The sequence below is a fragment of the Chrysemys picta genome, chromosome 10, assembly GCF_011386835.1.
Source record: "Chrysemys picta bellii isolate R12L10 chromosome 10, ASM1138683v2, whole genome shotgun sequence".
Taxonomy (NCBI): domain Eukaryota; kingdom Metazoa; phylum Chordata; order Testudines; family Emydidae; genus Chrysemys; species Chrysemys picta.
In genome coordinates, this window is record NC_088800.1 from 84,883,618 (window position 1) to 84,905,391 (window position 21,774).

The window sequence follows — 21,774 nt, forward strand, 5'->3', positions numbered from 1 at the left end:
GTGTGACTATGCTGTACAAATCAGATACTACAGTAGTTCAGGTAAAACCAATGGATGGATTTTAATAGGCCCAAGAGCCCCGGCTCCATGTTCAGTTTTCTGCACTGAGAAGAGAGGCTGTAGTGCAAGAAATTTCTGGGGGTGGGGTGTCTCTGAAAGCAGGACAGCTCGTGCTAAGAAAGCCACTGCTCTTAGCTCCTTACCAGGACCCTTAAGTGGAGAAGCCAAGAACCTATCACCACCCATGACCCGTCTCCCATCTGTTCAGCTCTCCGCCTCCTGGCCATGGGAGAGGCTGGCCTGTAGGGAGACGGTGTGGACTGTTCGTTTGCCCATGTTATACGTCCCAGCACGAAGTCTCCTTTCCTTCTCCCTCACTCTTGTTTAACTGGTTTGAGTCTTCATTTGAGTTCTAACTCCCTTTCCCCTGCGCTGACATCAGGACCCTCCCCTACCTTCAGGTCTAATTAGTCCACCCCGGTAACCTGCTTCTGCAATCAACCCCCCTGTGGGAGTGGGGAGTGGTGGCTTTGTTGTTGAGCACAACATGCCGAGTTAGGGCTTTTCCAGAAGGGGTTTTTATGATGATTTTAACGAGAGCCCAGGGAACAAAGGGAAATGGATCCTGACATGGTAAGGACTAGAGAGCTGGAGAATTGTAGGCAAGTAGCATGCCCCCTTCTGAACCTGGCTCATAAAGGGGTGCACCTCACGGCAGCCTGTCGGTCTGTGTCTATCTGTTTATCCACCCCTTATTGCCATAACATCTGAGCTCCTTTCTTTGCCTAGCTTGTTTCAGGGAGCATGTCCTTTGCACTGGGCACTGACATTAGAGAAGGCCCTGCCCGCCCAGTACCTGTCCATGTAGACTTAGCAGATCTGCTCACTTCCCTGGGAGGGGCTGCTATGTTCTGTCCTTTCTCATTCAGCCGCTGCAGCATGATGGTCTCTGTCTTCTCCCCAAACACGCTGGATCTGCCAGGGCAAATCAACGTTATTAGCATGGGGCTTAAACCCGGGTTTGCTTTGCAAGAGACGCTCCATCAGACACGCGGTCTCTGCGGTAAGCAAACCGGCGGTAGCCTGGTTCGGAGGGCCCTAGAGAGAGGATTCTGAGCCCAAGCAATGTGACATTTAATCTAGCACCAGCCTCAGGCAACTCTGTGGCTGATTAGAAGCTTTTCTTCTTTTTAAAGGTGTGTGCTTCGTGAGAGAGCCAGTCCTGCCCACTACCAGCCTGCTCAATAGGAATCACTACCGTTATGCCCTGCAGTCACGGGCAAGATACAAGTTACGGCAGCATCAGTCAGTGGGATCTGCCTACGTCCCACTGGGCCGCCTGGTTTGAGTCACCGCCTGCAGAGAAGGGACAGCAGGAGCGCAAGGCTGCTCAGGTTTCTGCTGATGACTTTTGGAAATTGCTCTTCCAGCAGCCTGCCCACGGTGCCCCCAACGCAGACCCTGCGCAGCCGGGTCAGACTGATGGACTCTGTTTTATATCTTACAGGGGCATGGCGAGGCAGAGAGTCCCTGCTACTTTGCTGGCACTGTTTAAACTGGGCTATAAACCCAGACACTGGGAGATCGCAGTCAGCCAGGCACAGAGCAGTATCCGGGCTAGGATGGGCTCTGGACAGAGGGGCTTTGATCAAAGCCATGGGGAGGTTCACATCCTCTCTCCCCAGCGTCGTTGTTGTGGAGCTGCTCTCGGGCAGAGCTGACCTGCACCAGCGGCACTCGCGGAGCAGCTCAAAGGAAACCGCTACAGAGACGCTTCTGTTGCCGCTGGAGGCTCCTTCACCAAGGTGCAGCCCCCCGTGGCTTTTACCAGGGACCGGCTGCAGCTCTTTGCCCTCTGGGGCCCCTGCATGCCAGAAGCTGGAGCCAGGTCGGGGTAGGAGCCACATGGGGGGCGGCAGGCCCAGGGAGCGGGGACAGGGGCTGCTCCCAGGCCCCTCCCACACTGGGCAGGTAGAGGGGCCCGGGCTCCCCAGCCCAGCTCCGGCTTCCGGCTTGACTGGGGTGGGGGGTTTGGGGGGAGGAGGAGGGGCAGGGGCGAGGCCAAGGAGGGGGCAGAGCCTCGTGGCCCCACCCTCTTTTAGGCAGAATCAGTCGTCCCTGTCCCCCACATTCCCGGCGGGAAGCGCTCACTCGCCACACCTTGTTTAAGCACTCTTTTCTCCCTGTGTACTTACAGGCCTGAGATCAAGTCCGTTTCAGCTCTGGCGTACTGCCCCGTATCCTGGGAGATGCCGCTAGCTCCGTCTGCTAGGATCTGCCGTATCAGATCTTCATCTGAGAGGGACAGACAACAGCAGGGCGGGAAAGTGAGCCCCCCAAGCGTTAACCAACTCCCTCTCCCTGTTAACGGGGCTGCTCGATCTGTTCCCAGCACCTCTCGGTGGAATGGGGGAGGGCTTCAGGCCAGTTTCCACACAGGTGAAGCTATAGGGGTCCCCTCCTGCACAGCCACCTTGAACCTCCTCCTATGGCTCCCCACCTGCCCCCCAGTATCACTCCTGCGCCCAGTGTGAACCTACTTCGCCACCCGGATGGATGCACAAATTGGGGAGCACAATCTTTTAGGGTCACTTCAGGGGCTCACAGATGAGGATACGCAGGTCCCTGGGGAATTCAGACACCCTGGGTGTGAGAGTCTCCCCTTGCTCCCAGGGTTTGACAGCAGGGTAATGCCGTGGGTTCAGTGGACTCTCCCCCTGGGCGTAAGAGCAGCCCCTGGGCCCGGAGTCCGACTGCCTGCCCACGCTGCAATAGCCTTGACGATGGGCCAGGCGGTGACAGCAAACAGGTCTGCAGCCCCGCTGCCCTGGGCCAGCGCAGGATTGCTCTCTGCCACCCATCTCCTAGGGCGTTAGCTCCTCTGCTTTTAAAGGCCCTGTATTAAAGAGCTCCGAGGCAAATGCAAACCCGGACGTGGGGGATTTTTTTCAGTTAAAGTGCAGCATGGCCTCCTCTGCTGGGATGAAAGCTGGCTGGTGGCCCAGGACAGGTGGGGGTGGGGGGTGCAAGCCAGGCTAGGAACAGGCCATGCTCAGACACGGGAGCAGTGTGATGTCGGAGGGCCAGGGTGCCTCCTTCCCATGCCCTGAGGGCTGGGGCCGCCTGCTCTGAGCAGGGTTTGCAGCCAGTGACTTGCTGCAGGCCCGAGTCCTTGACCCGTTCTGATCGCTTTTGGATTCGGACTCCCAATATAAGGAGAAAGGTCTAATGGGTCCATTGAACACTTGAGCTGAACCAAATGGCCTTTTGCTCCGTCAGCCAGACCTGAGGAGTCATCGCAGGGTGCCCTGGCCAAAGGAGGCAGCGATAACCCTGTGGCTATGAGGGTCGCCATCGGTGATAGATGGGCCGAATCCAGACGCCCTCGCTCAGCCCAATTGCCTGTAGGAGTCAAGGGATCAGGCCCAGGACTTTTATCTTAGCACCGTCCCCTTTCACAGTGGTCAAGGGCAGGGGGTGTGAAGGCTGACGCAGGGAACTGGAGGAGTCACTGACTTTAGGGCCAGAAATAAAGCGGGGTTCCGATGCACAAAACTCCCCCTGCTCAGTCTGCGTCCAGGCATAACTGTCCACGGTAGCGAGTACTAGACAGCAGGGAATCACTAAGGCCAAATGCCCCTCCCTACCAGCACTACCGGAGCAAAGCACGCCCTGCTCACCCCCACCTGAGGCAGAGAAGTATTTGGTCTGCCCTTGGTGCAAGCCAAGCGACAAGCTGTCCTCCTCGGCCGGCAGAGGCACCTCGAGCCCCAGATGGCGGCTGGCCCGTCCCCGCTTCAGCTTCTGGATGGTGTTGCCCATGATGGAGGGGTCGCTGAGGAGATCTGGCCAGTTGAGCAGGGCCTCGTTGGAGTGCCACCGAATCAGACTGCGGGACAGAAGGCAGAGCGGGATGTTCCCAGGTTGGCAGTGGGAGACCGAGCGCTGTGTATTAATAGCCGGGATAATGTACTCCAGGGGGATTTGTATCAGAAGCCAGTGTCCTGCCTTCCAGACGCATTGATTTATTGCGTTTGCTAATCAATACACGCAAGCAGGGCAGAACCCCTTACCCTGGGAGAAATCAAAATGCAGCCTGTGGTGGTAATAAAGCTGGCAGATGCGCCTCACCTCTTAGTCACAAAAAATGACCAACCACAATAAAATGGAGCCTTTTGCCCACTGACATTAATCAGGGCTTGATGTCTGAGACTCCCCCACCCACAACTGACTGTCTTCCATGAAAGGAGGTGTCTGCATACGCGTCCAGAGCCCGTACAAATGCAGAATCCCTGCTGGCTTTCATCCCCGGCAGCTTGCTCACCTTTTTGAATCGTCCAGGAACAAGTCGGTTTTGGTTTGCTCGGAAAAGGCCTGTGGGGAAGGAGCAAAATGAGTCTGTCACCAAACGCTGGCTGGGTTTTGGTTAAAATCACAGCTGATCAACACTGCAGGGCCAGGGGCTCTCCAGGGGGGTCAGGCAGGGGAAATGGCAGCAGGGAGGGGCCAGCCTCGCGGTCTGGGCACAGGACTGGAAGCCAGGCACTCAGTCACTCACTGGCCCCGATGCTGACTCGCTCTATGTCTTTCAGCAATTCACAGCCCCTCTCTGCCTCCATTTCCCACTGTAGAAGGCGAGGGGGCGCCGGGCCGATCGGGGCATTAACGTGTATCGGACAGAAAGCGCTGGATGGATGCTGAGTATCATTAAGTGCCTTGGGTAGGTGGGGGCCTGAGAGCATGCTGCTCTCACTCTGCATGGCTTCCACCCCTCCCTTACACATCAGGGACTCAGCCAGAGGCCGTACCGTGTGCCAGCTCCCACTCTTCCCTGTACCCGCCGCATTAACTCATGACACCGCTCCGCAGCCACACGCAGGGACAGAAGGAGGCTGAATGATGCCCGGAGGGGCCGGGGGAAGCACTCGGAACTGCCTGTTTTGTGCCTCCGTTAGGCAAGAGAGTTGTCCCATCGCCTGCTTACCTCGGCCCGGATCCCGGGGAAGGTGAGGAAGGAGCTCTCCAGGAAGGAGGAATCCAGGTAGTTATCTATCTCTAAGGACTGCTGGTCCGAGTGGGTCAGGGTGTGGCTGATGGACGCCTGCACAAGAGGCGGGGAGGAGAGGGTGAGGCCATTGTTCTGGCTAAGAAATAGGTCTCGCTTGTATAATTAATGTATGGCCCCACCCCCTCCCCTTCAGGTCTGGCACCACCTACACTGGCGCTCCAGGCCGCAGCCCCTCCTTCGGCTGCCCCATCCATTAGATCAGCGAGCAGACGCTCTTGACCTGCCCTACGTGTTACACCAGCAAATAAATGGCTGGGTAACACAACCGTGCGCATGACCCCATCAGCACCCTGAAATGGGCAACCCTGGTCTGCCTGGTAACAGTGAGAGCAAAACCAGGGGAGCGCCCCAAACCCACGTGGGTTTTTCAAATACCTCCCAGGGGCAGCTCTCACCAGCCAATGCTTACAAGTCAGATGACACCAGGTGCCTGCATGGTGCCCCTGAGTCTGACGTCTCCCCCCGCCAAGGGCATACCAGCACAGGGACAGCTCACAATCACCTGCTGAGCGGCTTTCCCAAAGAAATGTGCTAGTCTCTAAGGTGCCACAAGTTCTCCTGTCCTGATTCCGGTTGGGTCCATCCCCTCCCCCGCCCACCCCCCACGACTTTCTGAGAGTCTCTCCTATGGTGCTTGCCTCCCATCGTTCTTCATTGCAATTGGCATATTCCCACTTGGGGTTTTGTTCTGGTCTCCCCTGCCTGATGTGTCTGTGGGACTGGATCTCCTATCATTTATACCCCGGCAGCCTACTAGACACAGAGGAGCAACACCTGATTTAGGAGGGGGTGAGTGAAAGGAGAATCAACGCTGCTATTTGTATGGGCACGGAACGCTTCTGTAGCATCGCTATGGGCCAGATTCTGTGCCTCTTACTTCTGTCCATGCTGTTACTCCTGAAGTAAGATACTACACAGTGGGAGTAAGGATGACGGATGCTGGCCCGCTATAAGCCAATCTGTTGTCATAAAACACCCCTTGAAAGTCAGTGATTTTTCCTCCCTGTTACCTTGCTACGAGCCATCCTGAAGAGGAATAAAATGACCAGGTACAATGGATAGACCACAACGCTGGACACCAAACCAACAGCCACTGTGTCAACGCTGAGTGGGATCAGGTTGGAAACAGCCACGTGACTGGAGAAGGTCAAGAAAAGGAGAGAGATGTCAGAACCAACATCACCTGTGTCACCACCTGAACTAGGGAGCCAGCGTTTGGAAGGGAAAAGCCATTTTCAAAGGGACACCGTCGAGAAGACATTGCTGGCTCCACTGGGAGTTTTGGATGTGCAAGGAGCGCAGAATAGAGCCCTGGCTTAGGCTCAGATCCTCACAGGTATTTAGGTCCTAAATCAACAGGCTTTGATTTGAAATGGATGGTACCTCAAACGTATCAAAGGTACCTGCCTAACTTGGAGGATCTGGAGCAGAAAGCCTTTTGCCTGGCGTTATTAGTACCAAAATGAAGGGCTGTTGTGGTCTGGTGAAATTCTGATTATGCAGCAAACGACTGCAGCTGCTGTTGACCTGCTCTGTCCCTCTCTCTCTCGGGCTCATTTTTAGATGCTTTGTTACTTTGCTTTTTCCCAGGATATAAAAAGCCTCCCAAGTCCCAAACCACAGAACAAATCAGGGTTGGGCTATTGGAAAAATTCCACCCAGGAGCTGTGTCTCTCTGCTGCTTTCTGCCAGGAGTCCCCACACCTGGCACTTGTGTCCAGAGCAAGCGGGACACCTTCACAGCTGCTTCTTAGCCCCATCACAAGTATCAGGAGGGAGAATATCGGCAAGGTCTGAAATATTTCTCTACAGGCAAAAATAAGAGGGGGGGAGGGGTGGAGCCAAAGAGAGAGAGGGAGCAGCAAGATCTCTCCATCCAGGCTCTTCTATGATGCCCATCCTAGTGGTATCTGAGCATGGGAACAATTCACAGATTCTTGTGATAGGGCGGTCGGGGAGCTCCTTTTCCTTTACACTGGTGGAAATGGAGGATCGTAGGAAGGTGATAGATCAAGGGTCTGGGGCGTCACAGAATCATGGTCTGCGTGCCACACAGCCAGGTGACAGCACAGGCCATTACCAGGCAGGACATGGGATGGGTGGTGCTAGACCAGGGCAGAGGCTTGGTAAGGTGAGCCCGAGAGACCAGGAGCAGCGCGGTAGGATGTGCGGCCCACCTGAGATTGACGTCTCCCACCACGCCGTACCACACGGCGTTGGCGCAGAGGAAGAGGAAGATGAGGGCGGAGCAGCAGGTGGCTCTCTGCACCCGAGTGAAGCGGCTGCGTGGGGGCCGGTCCCACATGGAGAGCCAAACGTGCTTCTCGAAGAAACCCCGCTGCAGCTCCGCCACGAAGATCCGAGGGAAGCTCCTCAATTCCGTCTCACCTGAATGCCGGGAAAAGAGAGCCAGGGTCAGGCTGAGATGAGCAGGTGACAGCCACGCTCTGCAGAGGAGGCCATTCTGTGCCCTAGATCCACCAGCCCTCACAGCTGGAGCTCACGGGGGCCTGTGTGGTGAGACCGGGACCCATCCCTCAGAGCTGGAGTTCATGGGGGCCTGTGTGGTGAGACAGGGGCCCATCCCTCAGAGCTGGGGTTCACGGGGACCTGTGTGGTGAGACCAAGACCCATCCCGCAGAGCTGGGGTTCCCGGGGCCTGTGTGGTGAGACCGGGACCCATCCCTCAGAGCTGGGGTTCATGGGGGCCTGTGTGGTGAGGCCGGGGCCCATCCCTCAGTCCTGGGGTTCACGGGGGCCTGTGTGGTGAGGCCGAGACCCATCCGTCAGAGCTGGGGTTCACGGGGGCCCGTGTGGTGAGACCGGGACCCATCCGTCAGAGCTGGGGTTCACGGGGGCCTGTGTGGTGAGGCTGGGACCCAACCCTCAGAGCTGGGGTTCATGGGGACCTGTGTGGTGAGGCTGGGACCCAACCCTCAGAGCTGGGGTTCATGGGGACCTGTGTGGTGAGGCCAGGACCCATCCCTCAGAGCTGGGGTTTCATTGTGGCCGCCTTCTTTGCCATGTATGCTCTGGTAGTGGAGAAAACAGAGCCAGAGCAGGTAAAAGGCAGAAAGAAGCCAGCAGGGCACCTCCAATCTCGAGCCAGCGTGAGGGCATTGACTGGGAGCCCATGATGTCGTCCATACCGTCACTCTTTTGACATTCCCTACAAAATAAGAAGCCCCAAAATCCCAGGAACTGCCCTGCCCTGCCCTCCTCCTTGTATCCCATGAACACTGAATGTTCCAGGCCGCGTGTCCCAGCAACCAAGCACTCACTGGCGGCATAGACCTCCTTCTCCACCATGCCGTCATTCTCTTCGCTCTCCACGGACAGCCAGTCATTCACCAGGAAGAAGTAGTTCTTGCTGGTCTGCAGGTCTCGGACTATGACGTGCTGCAGGTACCAAGAAGGGCTGAGTCCTAAGAGCAGGGAAACAGAGTGACGTGGCTCATGGCAGACAATTCCTCGGCAGGGGCACAGCCCCGGGGACGAGCTCAGGAGAGTAATAACAGTCAGTAATGCGTATCAATCGCACTCCTCATCCCTACGGGACGGGGTGGCCCACAGGCGCTATGGGATGGGCCACTCTGGAAGGGCCTAAGACAGACACTTCCATCTCAAAGCACTTTACAAACGTAGGTAACTAGAATATAGCCCCAATCTGCGGTAGCTGAGGCACCAAGGACATCTGTGAAAATCATTTTGGGGCTTGCACATAGATTTACACACCTAATTCCAGGCAACCCCATTGGAAAACGTCAGCCTACGTGTCTATGGTTGGGCACTCAAAATTAGAATCCTTTGGCAAATGTGGCCTGAAGAGACTTTCCCAAGGAAACGCAGTGACAGAGCTGGGGCTAGCGCTCAAGTCCCCTGGCTGCCAGCCCCAGGTCGTGGCCACTGGACAATAATGTCTCTCCACAGTGCGGTGTGTCCTAAGGCAGTGAATGTTCTTAGTTACCCATCAGAGTTCATCAGCTTCCCAGCACAATCCCCCGTGCAAGAATGGCTGCTCGTGCAGGATTTCTGGGGGTAGCCCAGAGTGGCACAGGCAGAAACCTTGCAAGAATATCGAATACCATAGGTCTGATTCAGATCTTACACCAGTGTAAATCACCAACCCAATGGTGATCGTCCCAGCTGTCCAAACCTGGCACACCTGCCCAGGCCTCACCTTTATTGTCATGCCAGATGCGGATTTTCCAGACGCTGCCCAGGCTCTGCTCCGTCGCAATCTGAAAAACATCGAGGCTGTTGCGGTGGAAAGCGTTCTCCCCATCCAGATGCCTGTGACCACTTTTATTATCCACGCCGTACAGGGTGATCCCCACGTGGGCGGTGGTACCTGGCAGGAGTTAACAGGAGGGTTCAGTGTGGCAGATCCCATCCAGTGCAGAGTTCTCTCCCCCCCAACCCTATGACCAAATGAAATGGCCCTTTTGAGAGGCCACCCAGAGACCCGTAAGAAATTAACATGTTTGTATCCATGGTTGCGGCTTGGCCTCCCCACACCCAGAGATAGGGTTACACACAGCTTGGAAGAGTCAGCTGGTGAGATCGGATTGATACATGGGCTTTAGTATGTTTCCTTCTGAGATGGGATGTGAGCTAATGTTCTTTAACTTGCTGACATCCTGGTGGGAGGAGATGTTTGTTCTGGATGTTCTTTCCACGGAGTGGCTGAAAGGCTTGTTTTCTTTGACTACTCCCCGGGACCAGCTGCCAGACACTCCTTGTTTCACCTGGGCCACCTAAATGTCCCCTGCTCGCCTATAAGGACCCAGACATGGTGACTGGGCATGAACCTGCTCCCAGGGAAGCCATTGGCGCCCATGAGAGCAGCTATCCGACAGTGACACCAGGGCATTCTGTACAGACGCTCAATCAACGCTCCCAGATTATATCCGCTCGCGTTTCAAAGTCCAAAGATGATGTTTCTAGCGGTTGTGGCTGCTATCCCAGCCCAAGCTTTCTGCCTCCTTCCTCCTCGCTGCTAAGAGAGACTCAGGGACCAGAGTGAAGCGATTAATTGTGCTGGCAACGCACAGAAAGCAGGAGAGAATCCAACTCACTGTCTTATAGCAGTGCTGGCCCCAAAGGGCCAGCTGGAGTAAAATTCAACGCTCTCCCTGAAACCATCGGGAACCACGAGCAACATCTCCACAAAATGAGAGGAGGAGAAATTGTGCCTAATCCCGGGAGAAAGGAGCAAGAGGGCATCGTGCTGCGGAGTCATCGCCCCCAATCAGGAACAGTCAGGGCTGGTAAATGGACACGGGATCAAGCCCCAAGCCCAGTACGAAGACCCGTCCTTTGTGGATCATACTTATATTTGACACTTACCTGAGGGCTGTTTCCTTTTGAAGTCGCATTGAATTGGCCTGAACTGAAAACGTCTCAAAGACATACAAGGGCGCTTTCAGCAGAATTGCAAGAAGGAGCCGGACCATGGCAGAATAACTCAACCCCTTTCAGAGCCGGAAACACCTTCCAGATCCTCAGGGGCAACCCTCCCTCGCTGCTCTGGAGAACCCTGGGAAAGTTCTGTGCCATGCAGGGCGATTCGCTGTGATGCGGTGCCTAGAAGTCTCAAAGGACTAATATGGAGCTACCCCACGGTCAGCCGTTCCAGAGAGTGACGCTGTTACTGACCTGATCCTCGGCCCCAGCCGGTTTTCACCAGGATCTCATATTTATACATCCCGTTCTTCCCGCAGAACGGAATCACCCCCACTCGGTTAATGTCGATCAGGTCCAGTTTGTGCACAATCAGTATGGCCACAGAGTATGTCACAAAGCAGACGGCACATGTCAGCAAAACGATGTAGTTGAGACCTGGGCCAGGAGGCTAAGCAAAATGAAAGATATTGAAAGATGCTTTTCCCTCCCCAAGCTCCTCTCTTCACAGCCTCACGTTCACTCCTCACGGACTGCAATAACAATAAGTAACACATATCTTCATCTTACATAGTGACGTCCATCCTGCAGGCTCCCTAACTGGAGTACAGACTATGCGTATGCACATCAATCACCCTGCCCACTGCTGAAATGCATCCACCTCTGGAGTGGAATTCAGCCGCTCTCCAGGGCTTCATGCAGGAAAGTGCTGAACGCCTGTAGCTCCCCGTGACGTCACTTACAGAGCTACAGAGAAGCCTGAACTCCATCAGAAGGCACAGAGCACCTGGTAGGAGCAGCCTCTAAAAGTGTAAAACAAAACTATGCAACAGCTTTGGGCAGGAAGGGAAGAACGCTGTGGCAAAAATGAGAAGGTAAGCAAAATGCAACCAGAATTTGGCCAGGACCCTGGGGCTTAACCACCCTACGCTCAGTAAAAGTGCTATGGGATTTTTAATGACTACAATTGGTCAGGACCGATGTGTACATCTCTCTGAAACAGGGCACCGCCAGCAGCAAAGTTCCCAAGGGGGCTATGCTGGGGCCTTGGTCTTGCTGGTTGGTCTCCCATCCAAGCATAGATCAGGCATGACTCTACTTAGCTTGGGAGATGTGTTGAGAGCAGCAGTTGTTTTTTCAAGCGGGCACATTCAAAAGCCAGCAAGCTGCTAATTTATCCAGTGTGCAGGAAAGCGCCAGTGTCTGGTTTTTGTTTTTACTCACAGGAAATATGAATTGGACGGAGTTTGGGGGAACAAACAGGCTGGCTCCGAAGGCTGTCAGGTGTTGGGTTAAGCACACAGCCTGATCCGGGCTGGTGTCCTCCAATGGGATGATGCCTTCCGTCTTCCACCTCATCTCCTGCTCACTGAAGTACTGGCACAAGGAGGTGTACAAACTCAGGGTCACCTCCACCGGCGACCAACTGAAATGGTTTGTGATGTTGAAGTAATAGTCCTTGGTGGTGTCGTCAGTACTAAAAAGAGAAGAGCAAGCACGGGGCTGCTTATCCGCCAGCCCCTGGATGAGCCGCGAATCCCTATCCTAAGCCGATCTATGGCACACAAGTGACTTTCCATGCAAACAGCCCTGCTGCGTGGCGAGCAATTGACTCAGTACCAACTTCTGTGCAAAGCGACATAGGAAAACGGATCCTACTAATGGTGAGTAATTTACAGAGTCCTTTTGCTGTGGGGGAACTCATGGGTTCCCCAAGGCTTTATTACTTATTATTGTTTGTACGTCTATTAGTCATGGACTAGGAGCCCGGTGTGGTAGATGCACTAATTATAGTGCACATTCTCCTCTTTTGCAAAAGCGAATCGGTGGCTAGACTTGCACAGCTACCCCACCACCCCTTAACTGCGTTACCCTGACTCGGGTGACACTTCCATAGTGGGCCTGGGAAAGGATTTGTTCATTAAGACTATGAATCCCTCTTTGAGAATCTTGTTACCAAAAGCCCTGGAAGCCGTGCTAAATTACACAGCAGTGGCTCTACCCTGGCCCCACCTATTCCCAGTCCACCAACTTTCTTCTTGGGTAACACCTAGGAGTGGTTCATAAATAATGGGAGGCGTAAACATTTATTGCTGTGGGGAAAAAAAAAAAAGAAATATTTCAACTACTGAAGTTGTACCAATGATTAACGCAATAAACAAGAAAGGTTGGATCCCAAAATCTAACAGTACAATAATAAAACTAAATGTTTATATAGAACTTTACGTGTTCAAAGTGCCAAGTGATCTACGTGGGCAGGTAGGTGGGTGAATATCAATAGCCCCATTTTACAGATGGGGTAAATGAGGAACAGAGGCCAAAGGTGGTTTGCGGAAGGCCACACAGTAAGTCAAGAGTCAGGATTAGAACTCAGGACCACCCAGTGCCTAGCTCACTCCTCCACACCCAAAGTTTTTGGCACTGTACAGCAGGGGATCTGTGCATCTGTTCCCTTTAAGGGCAGTTCCACGGCACAGGCATTCTGGGATGTGTAGTTCTCTGGATCACATGACCAAACTGGGAGCAAGCTCTGCTAGGAAAGGGGCAGATGACAGTCAAGTGACTGCAGTATATAAGGCTGCCCCATAATAGCTGTCCAGGGACGGGCAGACCTGGAGCAACAGCCAGGATGGGCTAAGGGCAAGGAGCCCGGCTGGGGCCTCAGAGCAGAATCCAGACGGGGCCAGGGGGTGACTGGAGCATGAGAAGGAAGAGGCGTGGGCAGCACGTTCGCAGTGTGGGGTTGAGGTCTAGGTTGGCACCGGTGCTCACGTAGGTGCTCCCTGAAAGGGAGGGTGGAAGGAAGCCCCTTACTCAGCTTGCATCATCAGGGTGAAGGAGCCACTGAGTTCTGGGGAATGAGCCCCCTGCAGTGGTGACCCCCAGAGAGGGAGGTGGTGCAGACCCCTGCCTCAGTACTGTGAATAAATTGAGCTTGGGGAAGGGGTGCTGAAGGCTTGCTTGGAGCCAGGGGAGGGAGGGGGGTTTGAAGGGAAAGGAGCTGCAGCGCTGGGAGGCTGTTCCCTTGGAGTGAGGAGAAGTTGGGCAGGTGCTCAAGGGAGGCTGGGCCCTAGTAAAGAAGCTGAGCGGGAGGGTCACAGTAATTACACTGGGACTCTGTCTGGGATGCTGCTTTCCCGGGAAGGAGACGACACCTCAGTTTGGCCAGACGGGGAAAAGCACCGAACTGCCCTACCAGCAGAGGGACCCGTATGCCGGCAGGAACGAGACTTGGAGCGAGGAGCGACCGGGGCAGCAGATGTGCCTGATGCCAGAATGGGTAAGCTGCCCCCAAAAGCTTATGGTCTAAAGCCACGAGCGAGAGCCAGGGCTAGGGGTTACACGGGGGGGGGGGGGGGGGTGTTGTTTTCTCTTACATTGGGGAAATGAAGAAAGTGTAGCGCTTGTGGTCCCGTCTCTCCACGGCCTCCAGCCCGATCTTCTTGGCCGCGCTGCAGTTGTGCTCGTTGGGCGCAGGCGAGGGAGAGAGGTAGGCTGCGATGAACGGCTCCAGCTCGCTCGAGATGTAACGATCTGGGCAGCAAGGGGAAGAGAGGGAATGGAAAGCCCTTTACAAACCCCCAGCGTGGGCCCCGATCCTGCTGACTTCAGCAGGTGTCTTGTTTGAGTGAGGGCTGCTAGATTGGACCTGTGATATTTACAGAAGTGAATGTTAAGTGCCACTGCTTCTGGTACCACGCTCACGTGTCAGCAGCCCATACAGGACTGGTTGGAAGGATCCATCCTGACAGGTGCTGAGCACCTGCCGCTAAGGGTTTACATGCCTTCCGCTCCCATTGCCCTCAGCAGGGAGGGAGGTGGCTCTGCACAGCGCGGGACTGGGCCTTTGGTGCTCAGGAACAAATGCTCGGTCCCGCTGTATCTTAGCATGTCACTAACGCCAGCGGTAACCACGGACCATTCTCGCCGCGCAGCTCAATTCGATTTGTGTTCCAAGGGGGAAATGCTCGACTGGGGTTTGACCCTGGGTCAGCGAAGTCAGTGGGAACAGGCCCAGACCCGCCTGACATTCCTCCTGCAAGAGGAGAGTGGCACCAGGTGTGCAGGGCGAGAGCAGCCAGACAACGGTAGCGTATCTTGCAGTGTCTGACATGCCCTAGTAAAACCCGGGGCTAGGTTCTGCCAGGCTCTTGCAAGGACGCAGGGGTGAGAGTAAGGAACTTCCTCCACCGCTTGTGCAGCTCGCGGAAGGGGCAGGTGGAACGGCAGCTCCTGGGCTCAGAGGAGTGCGACCGGCTCCCTAATTAGGTATCACCCTTCCCCTCTGCAGCAGGGAATGGGAATCCTAAGCATGATCCTCTCACCCTCTAGTGGCTGGAAGTCCACAGAGACTATGATATACCAGTCCTAGCACAGCTAGACTCTGAGCATTTGGAAAGCATCTACCCTGTCCAATGTCACTGGAACACGCGGACGAAGCTCTGAGGCTGCTATATGCCAACAGGATTCTCCTTTGGCTCCAGTGGTTCAGGCCAATGCTCCTGGAGAGCAAACGATTTGAGCTCTAATCCCACTGGGGACGGTGACTTGCAGTGCAGCTCTCAATCCTGATCCCTTGCTGCACTGTGCTCGTGTGTTGTGCTTGACTGGTCCCTGCCCTGTAGCAGATCCCGTTTAGCATGCAGGCCCCAGGTCCTGTGCTCTCTCTGGCCTTCAGATGAAAAGTATATTGAACAGCAGAAAAAGTGCGGTACCTACCATTTAAGACTCTGTAGGTGAGCTGGAAATGCAATCCTGCTTCTCTGTTGTTGTTTTCTGTCGTAACAACTAGGTTCACCGAAGTCTTTCCCTGAATGATTGCGGAGCCAGCGGAGATGTTCGTCATGGCATTGTTCAGTACCATCACAGTGATGGCCTTCTCTGCGTCCAGACTCCCGATGGGAATCTGGGTCCCGTTGTTGGTTTGAAACTCCATGGCGGCCACCTCTGTGGACACAGTGTAGTTGCTGATGTAGCCAAAGGGGAAGGGATTGGAGTCCACCCGGAACATGACTTGGATCACGTCGGTCAGGTCGGAGAAGGTGGTGTTGAAGGCCTGGGGGATGGAGAACTGGCAGTCCAACGTGTTCTCATAGCAGAGCAAGTTGAGGGGATCAGACCGTTTGCCTTTGGCCACGATTTCTCCTCCCACCAGTTCAAGGGGCTCCTCATTCAGCACCCGGGACTTCATGAGGATGCGCATCAGGCTGGAGGACAGGCTGTAGGCTTTGGAAGCTACCAGCACACGGTGGGGATCGTTGCACAATTCCTGGAGTTTTGACTCCTGTGGAACTGTGTTGACGAGTTGTATTAAGTCCCCTGTAAGGAGAGAGGTAAAATAGCAAACGGAATAGCAGTGAGGACCACAATCTAGGCAACACTCAACTCCTTCCCACAACCATCAGGAAACCTCCTTCCTTACTGGCTTTCTATTGGACTACAGCATTGTGACACAGGACCTTCCACAATGAAAGCTCTCCATCGTCCATAGCTAAACATACAGCGCTCTTCTGCATCGTTGTGTTTTCTCTAACCTATGGTGTGGTTAAGATCTAAAGTTACAAGATCCTAATGTGGGCTTCCTCTTCCTTCTGTGAAAGGGCTGCGAGAAAAGTGGATGGAGGGAAATAGACACATAGAACCAATATAACAAACCGCTGGAACTATAAAGAGTAATGCCATTACAAACGCAGCCCATTGCAAGCATGCCAATAACGGGCCTTTCTTTAAAGGTAATCTGAAGGTGATGTCAGAGGCCAATGAAGTTTCCATAAGCACATCTGTCAAGGATGAAGCCCAACTTGATGCTGTGCATGGCAGCCCACACATCTGGAAGCTGCCTCTGTTATCCTCAAGCTTCCTAAAACCGGGCTGTTCCCTAGAGTACCAACGACTTCATTAATTCAGGGGCTGTCAGTTTCAAATGCCCCAGCAGGGAACAGGCACCAGCAGGATGACAGTGGGAAAATCGGAGAGATGATAAATTACAGATGGGCCCAACCTACAGATTCAGATTTTCCCCCAACGCCTGGAGGGGGGGATGCTATTCAAATGGAGGGCTTGGCACTGGCCCACCTCTGTGATAAACACTAACTGTAGGCAGCCTTTGCTCAGGACATCTCCCAGCCGGGAGAAGGCCTAAGAAACCTTTCCCAGCTTTTCTAGCCTGGTCCTTCCCTGATCATCTTTTTAAAATCTACCCCCCGCCCATGCCCTGAACACCGCCTAGAGAACATCCCCGTTGCTTGGGGGCCCCCAGAACTGACCCGTAATGTTGAGGATGTTGTCCGCGATGGCTGTCGGTGTCATGATGCCCTGAGTGGTTTCGCCCTGGAGGATGGCCATCATGCTTTCCAGCTTGCTCAAGGTCCCGGTCAGACATGATCTGCAAAGAAGCTCCTTGCTCGCCACCTGCCATTAGAAATGCAGGCTAATCCAGCGAAATCAACTCTGTATGAACGGCAGTAGCAGCTGTGCATGGTACTTACTGGGTTCAGTCCTACCAAGTGCTGAGCGCTCTGGCTCTGAGACTACGTGCATGCGTCTAGTTCAACCTGTGCTTGGGAGCGCCGCTGGATCGGGACCGTGCACCCTGTGTGCCACATCTCTAATAGTTCTCTTCAGATTGTACTTTATCCACAACCAAGTCCATTTTTTCCCCCCAATCATCTACTTACCCCTCTCACTTGCTACCATAATCTACCTACCTACTGGACGTCTAGAGTTCCCTTCACTGTAGTACCTAGGCAACTCGCACTGCAATAATAGCCTGTCTAGAGGTACCAACGCAAGGTAGGGCACCCAAGTCCCTGGGGTTCTGACACCAGGAGTGAATGTGTCTCTTGTTGCTTCTTTCAAGTTGTTACCTCAGGGCTGAATTTTACTCCTGTTGAAGACAACCAGAGGCGGTTGGGTTTTTTCCATTGTCTTCAACGGGAGCAGGATTTGGCTCTAAGTGGATCCATCTCCAACATTCAAACATGTCCTAGAGTTGTGGGAGGGATTTCACCACCCAGTTTTGATGACCGTCCCTCCCATCCACTCCCAGATGTGTCTAAGAAACAGAATGTTCTACGTTTAAAGCATGGGCTCGATGAGAATAAGCTACGAAACACATGGAAGCAGTTACCACCACCCATCTCCTAGCTCCTCCTCTTTTTGTCATCAGAGGATTCACCACAGATGTCAGAACGACTTGCAGCACAAAGGGGTGTGAAAGCCCCCATGGGCTTGTATTTGTACATTAATATACAGCACCATTTACAGAGATATAAGAGGACCTCTCTCTACCCTGAGGATCTTACTATGTAAAGAAGAGACAGCAGCAGCATGTAAGATGAAAACGAGTTACACAGAGCAGAGGAAGGAAGGGAGAGAACAGCAAAAAGGAGTCATGGAAGAACTGCCCCAGGGAGACTGTTACCCAAGGAGCAGAGCTGACGTGAAATACTTTCCAGGCAGAAAATGTGGTTTTTGTCAAAATAGAAACTCTCTGTGGGGAAAAATGTTAAAATTAACATTTTCTCTCCCCAATAGGGAGAATAGAAACAAGCAGTTTAATTTTGAGCCAACATTTCTAAAACCAAAGAAAAAAGTTTACTTTAAAATTTTTTTCTATTTTTCCAATTTCAAACTTTTTGTTCTCTGCCTTTTTTATTTTTTTTTTTTGGTTGCTATTTCGGCTTTTTGCTCTGGCTCAGAGCCAAAACTAATCTGGGAATGTCAAACCTGACCACGGGACAAGACTTCCATTCCCTGACCAGCTCCACTGCAGTCCGATGAGGTGCTGGGTTGCAGGCTCACGAGAAGAGGTCGAGTGTGTCTTGTGCTAGTAAAATCCGGCAGAGGAAAGTGATGCATAGGGCCAGAGTTCAGGACGGGGACAGAGGCAGAAGAGAAAGCAGTGGCTTTGGCGAGAAGGATCCCAGGATGAGCTGTTCGAAGCAAAGGGGGTCCCGGGACAAGGATTTTGAGAGCAGCGGGCTGTTGGATTCATGGCAGGCCGCATTCTCAATGAGCGAGCATGCGGAGCTATTTATGGGTGTGAGGGAGGTGCTCAGAAATGACGGTGATGGGCACGCAAAGCCTTGCAGTCCCTTCGAGAGGTAGGGGAAGAAGAGCAGGCGGTTGATTGGCTGGCCACCCAAAGCCAAGCCCATTAAATAGCTGGGCTCATTCGTTTGATGCCCAGCTGATGAAGCATAAAAAGCCCCTCCTGAATCCAACAGGGAGCAGCTCCAGCCCTGGGAAGTGGGGCCCACGGGCGAGGCTCAGGGCTGGCTCCAGGTACCAGCTCAGCAAGCAGGTGCTTGGGGCGGCACATCGGGCTCTTCGGCGGCGGGTCCCTCGGTCCCTCTCAGAGGGAAGGACCTGCCGCCGAATTGCCGCCGAAGAAGAAAGCGGCGCGGTGGAGCTACCGCCGATCACGGCTTTTTTTTTTTTTTTTTTTTCGCCGCTTGGGGCTGCAAAAACCCTGGAGCCGGCCCCGGCTAGGCTGCCACAGTGTGGAATGCAATACTTCAAATGATGACAGGCTCCGAGCCTCCTGCTGCCAAGCAACTGTGCTAGGGCTGTTTCCAGAGGACAGGTATAAATTCTTCGGTAACATCTGCAGGGGATGAGTGCGCATTCATCTCTCGCTGCCTTTCGAGAATGATAGATGAGAAAAGGGTAGCGACGATAATGCTTGCACTTAAAGATGGATGGATAGAAACACACACGCCCTACAGATGTCACCGACAAATTATACCTGTCCTCTGTATATGATCAACGTGTGTGTATGTGCGCGAAGCTGAAACGGAACACGGAAAGGCCAGAGCTACCCTTTCTTTCCATCACTCAGCATCAGAGCAGAATGAGGCCGGAGGGTCCCATACCATGCACTGAGCAAGGGCAGCGGAGATCTGCTGGATATCGTCCACCGTGTTCACATTCAGGGAGATGAGGGTCTCGGTGATGTTTCTCCGCGTCCAGGTGCGAAGATCTAGTTCGTCCCCAGTCTTGGCTTCTGAGCGCATCAAGTGCTCGTGCTTAGGGGAAACAAAAGCAGGGGGGTTTATCAGAAGCTTGCAGAACACGAGCTTTAGCACTCAACCACAAATTTCCATTGCAGCATTTAATGACTTTCCAGCTGGGAGTCTCTGATATCTGGGTTCTCGGCAGGCACAGCCAGGGCTGCTGCTGGATACAATTTGAAAGTTAAAAAGCCTCTTTGCAGTCTGCTGCCAGTGGAAAATCTAACTGGAAGCAGGACAGGAAACAATCTCCGTGAAAGAGTCTTCTCCTCTGCAGCTTCTGCCAGCTACGAGAACATTCTTGTCTCTCTCCATCTGGTCACTTTTCAACGTTGCTGTGTGATCGTACCAGATCTCCTCTCTTGCCTGTGCTGTTGTTTGTTGGGCCACTCGGTGGGCCCAGCTTTCAACAGAGCGTTCCAGTCTAATTCTGTGATTCAAATGGGCACTTTAATAGGGCACCCCTGTTCTGCAGGCTTAAACTGGTACCTAGGTGCATACACCTGGCATTTACCCAGCAAAGCACAAAGCGGGGCACCCAGATGGAGATCCGGATGCTCTGTGAAAGTGGCCATGTTTTGAAAATTGGGCTCCCCAGCTGCACAGTGACTCTTTACAGTGTCTTAGGGATACACAATTTTAGGCTATGGACAATCCAGGTGGGTTAGATTGGCACAGGCATCTGTGCCCACTGTACTGCCATGGCTGGAGTTCAGGGCCTGTTCTCTTGTTCCCCATTCACCTAGTGGCCTGGGATTGCTGAGGAAGCCGTGTGCTCAGTCCTTCAGGGATGGGGAAGGGAGAGCCCTGTGCTGACTCCCTGAGGGACCAACACTGATAGGCTCTAAAGGATGGGACGAGGCTCATCTGCGGCAAGAAAGAGGGATCCACAAAAATCTATGGGAGCTGGGCACCTGCTAGGACTGGGCCCTGAATGAGATATGAGTGACAATGAACAAAGGGGCTGGGGGAGTTGTGGGGGGAGCCTGGGAAGATGATGGTTAAGAGAGAAAAATCATGAGTTGTACTTTGTGGCCACGTGTCGGGCACCCGTGGAAGGCCCTGTGTGCATGTGCAGAGCCGTTCTGCTGACTCATCCTGGCAACTGGGCCAGGCAGGTCTCAGTGGCACCCACTCAAGTGCATGAAAGGCTAGTGAGAGAGGGAGAGCTTTGCGACAGCCAGCCCAAGGGGGAGCTCAGACTAAGGTTTCTATTGGTAAGTGCAGTGTTTAAACTGGGGGTAGAAGACAGTGAGGGAAGGCTGGCTGCATCCGGAGGAGGAAAGTAGGCTGTGAGGCTGGAGAGTGGGTACAGGGTACATTTCCCTCTCCTGGGCCTACTTTGATGCCCCCTGCTCTCACACAGGTCATGTGACTGGGACGCACTCAGATCTCCAGCACAGCCCAGCATCCCACAGCAGGTCTCCGACATCTCCTAACTTACTTGGGAGACCGGGTGAAACCGTCAGTTTACCTCAGGCCCAAGGTGAGCTCATGGACTGGATAACGAGTGGCCAGCCAACCAGAGCTGGTAGCCAGCCAGGCAGCAGGTCAGACAGCACTGCTTTACCTCATTTAAGATGGTGATGAGGGCCAGAGAGTACTCGATGACGTGCTGCGGGTCCCCCTGCTTCACCAAGCCCTGCAGCACAGTGTCTGTCTGATTGTAGAGCCAGTGAGAGAGGCTGTGGACTCCGGCCGCGGGGGTTGGCAGGGTGATGGTCATGGAGCTGGAAGGGGAAGAAGCGCTCGGTTTGTAAAGAGCAGACTGTCGAATGGAACCAAGGGTGATGGGCATATTCCTCCCCACCTCCCCCCGGCAGTGCCTAGAGAACGTCCTTTCAGCGTCACCGGACCCCGGGCATGGACCGGCTCTTCTCAGACCCCTGTCTCACAAGGGAGGGGAGGCCTGTTTCTGAATAGTTGAGATAAGGGGCCAAATTCCTCCCTTGCGTAACTCCACATAACCATTGGATTGGCAGAAGGGAGGTGTTTGACCCTGGGAGTAAGATCTGGGTTCAGTTTTAGGGTGTTTAAGAAGCACCCAAGAACTGTCTTCAGTCCACTTAGATTGTAGAGGTGTCGATCTTCTAGAGTCCAGGGGGCACTTGCAGCTTGGATTTAGTCCCTTGGGGCCCAATGCATGAGGTTAATGCACTGGGGGGGCTTGTGTTTATTCACTGCTGAATGAGAGATGAGAGTGTCAGAAATCGGCCCATGCTGGGACCTGCCCCAGCGACCCCCAGATCCAAACACAGGAGTGCGCCCACCTGAGCTAAACACAGCTCT

General features: G+C 53.9%; 1 protein-coding gene across 5 annotated transcripts in view; it reads right to left on the reverse strand.

Annotated features, from left to right (window-relative positions):
• Nucleotides 1–21,774, reverse strand: part of PKD1 (polycystin 1, transient receptor potential channel interacting) — a 136,648-nt gene that overhangs the window by 18,427 nt on the left and 96,447 nt on the right. For 4 of the 5 annotated variants that reach the window (XM_065560259.1, XM_065560258.1, XM_065560257.1 and 1 more), the window contains 16 exons: nt 21,056–21,215; nt 19,348–19,500; nt 16,738–16,882; nt 15,191–15,790; nt 13,849–14,005; nt 11,696–11,948; nt 10,727–10,922; nt 9,249–9,419; nt 8,350–8,493; nt 7,246–7,456; nt 6,079–6,205; nt 4,985–5,101; nt 4,325–4,374; nt 3,681–3,889; nt 2,196–2,295; nt 857–975 (listed from right to left, as the gene is read on the reverse strand). In XM_065560259.1, the coding sequence (XP_065416331.1) occupies nt 857–975; nt 2,196–2,295; nt 3,681–3,889; nt 4,325–4,374; nt 4,985–5,101; nt 6,079–6,205; nt 7,246–7,456; nt 8,350–8,493; nt 9,249–9,419; nt 10,727–10,922; nt 11,696–11,948; nt 13,849–14,005; nt 15,191–15,790; nt 16,738–16,882; nt 19,348–19,500; nt 21,056–21,215 (2,912 nt within the window). The remainder of the gene's footprint in view (nt 1–856; nt 976–2,195; nt 2,296–3,680; nt 3,890–4,324; nt 4,375–4,984; nt 5,102–6,078; nt 6,206–7,245; nt 7,457–8,349; nt 8,494–9,248; nt 9,420–10,726; nt 10,923–11,695; nt 11,949–13,848; nt 14,006–15,190; nt 15,791–16,737; nt 16,883–19,347; nt 19,501–21,055; nt 21,216–21,774) is intronic. The other variant, XM_008164784.4, reaches the window with a different exon arrangement.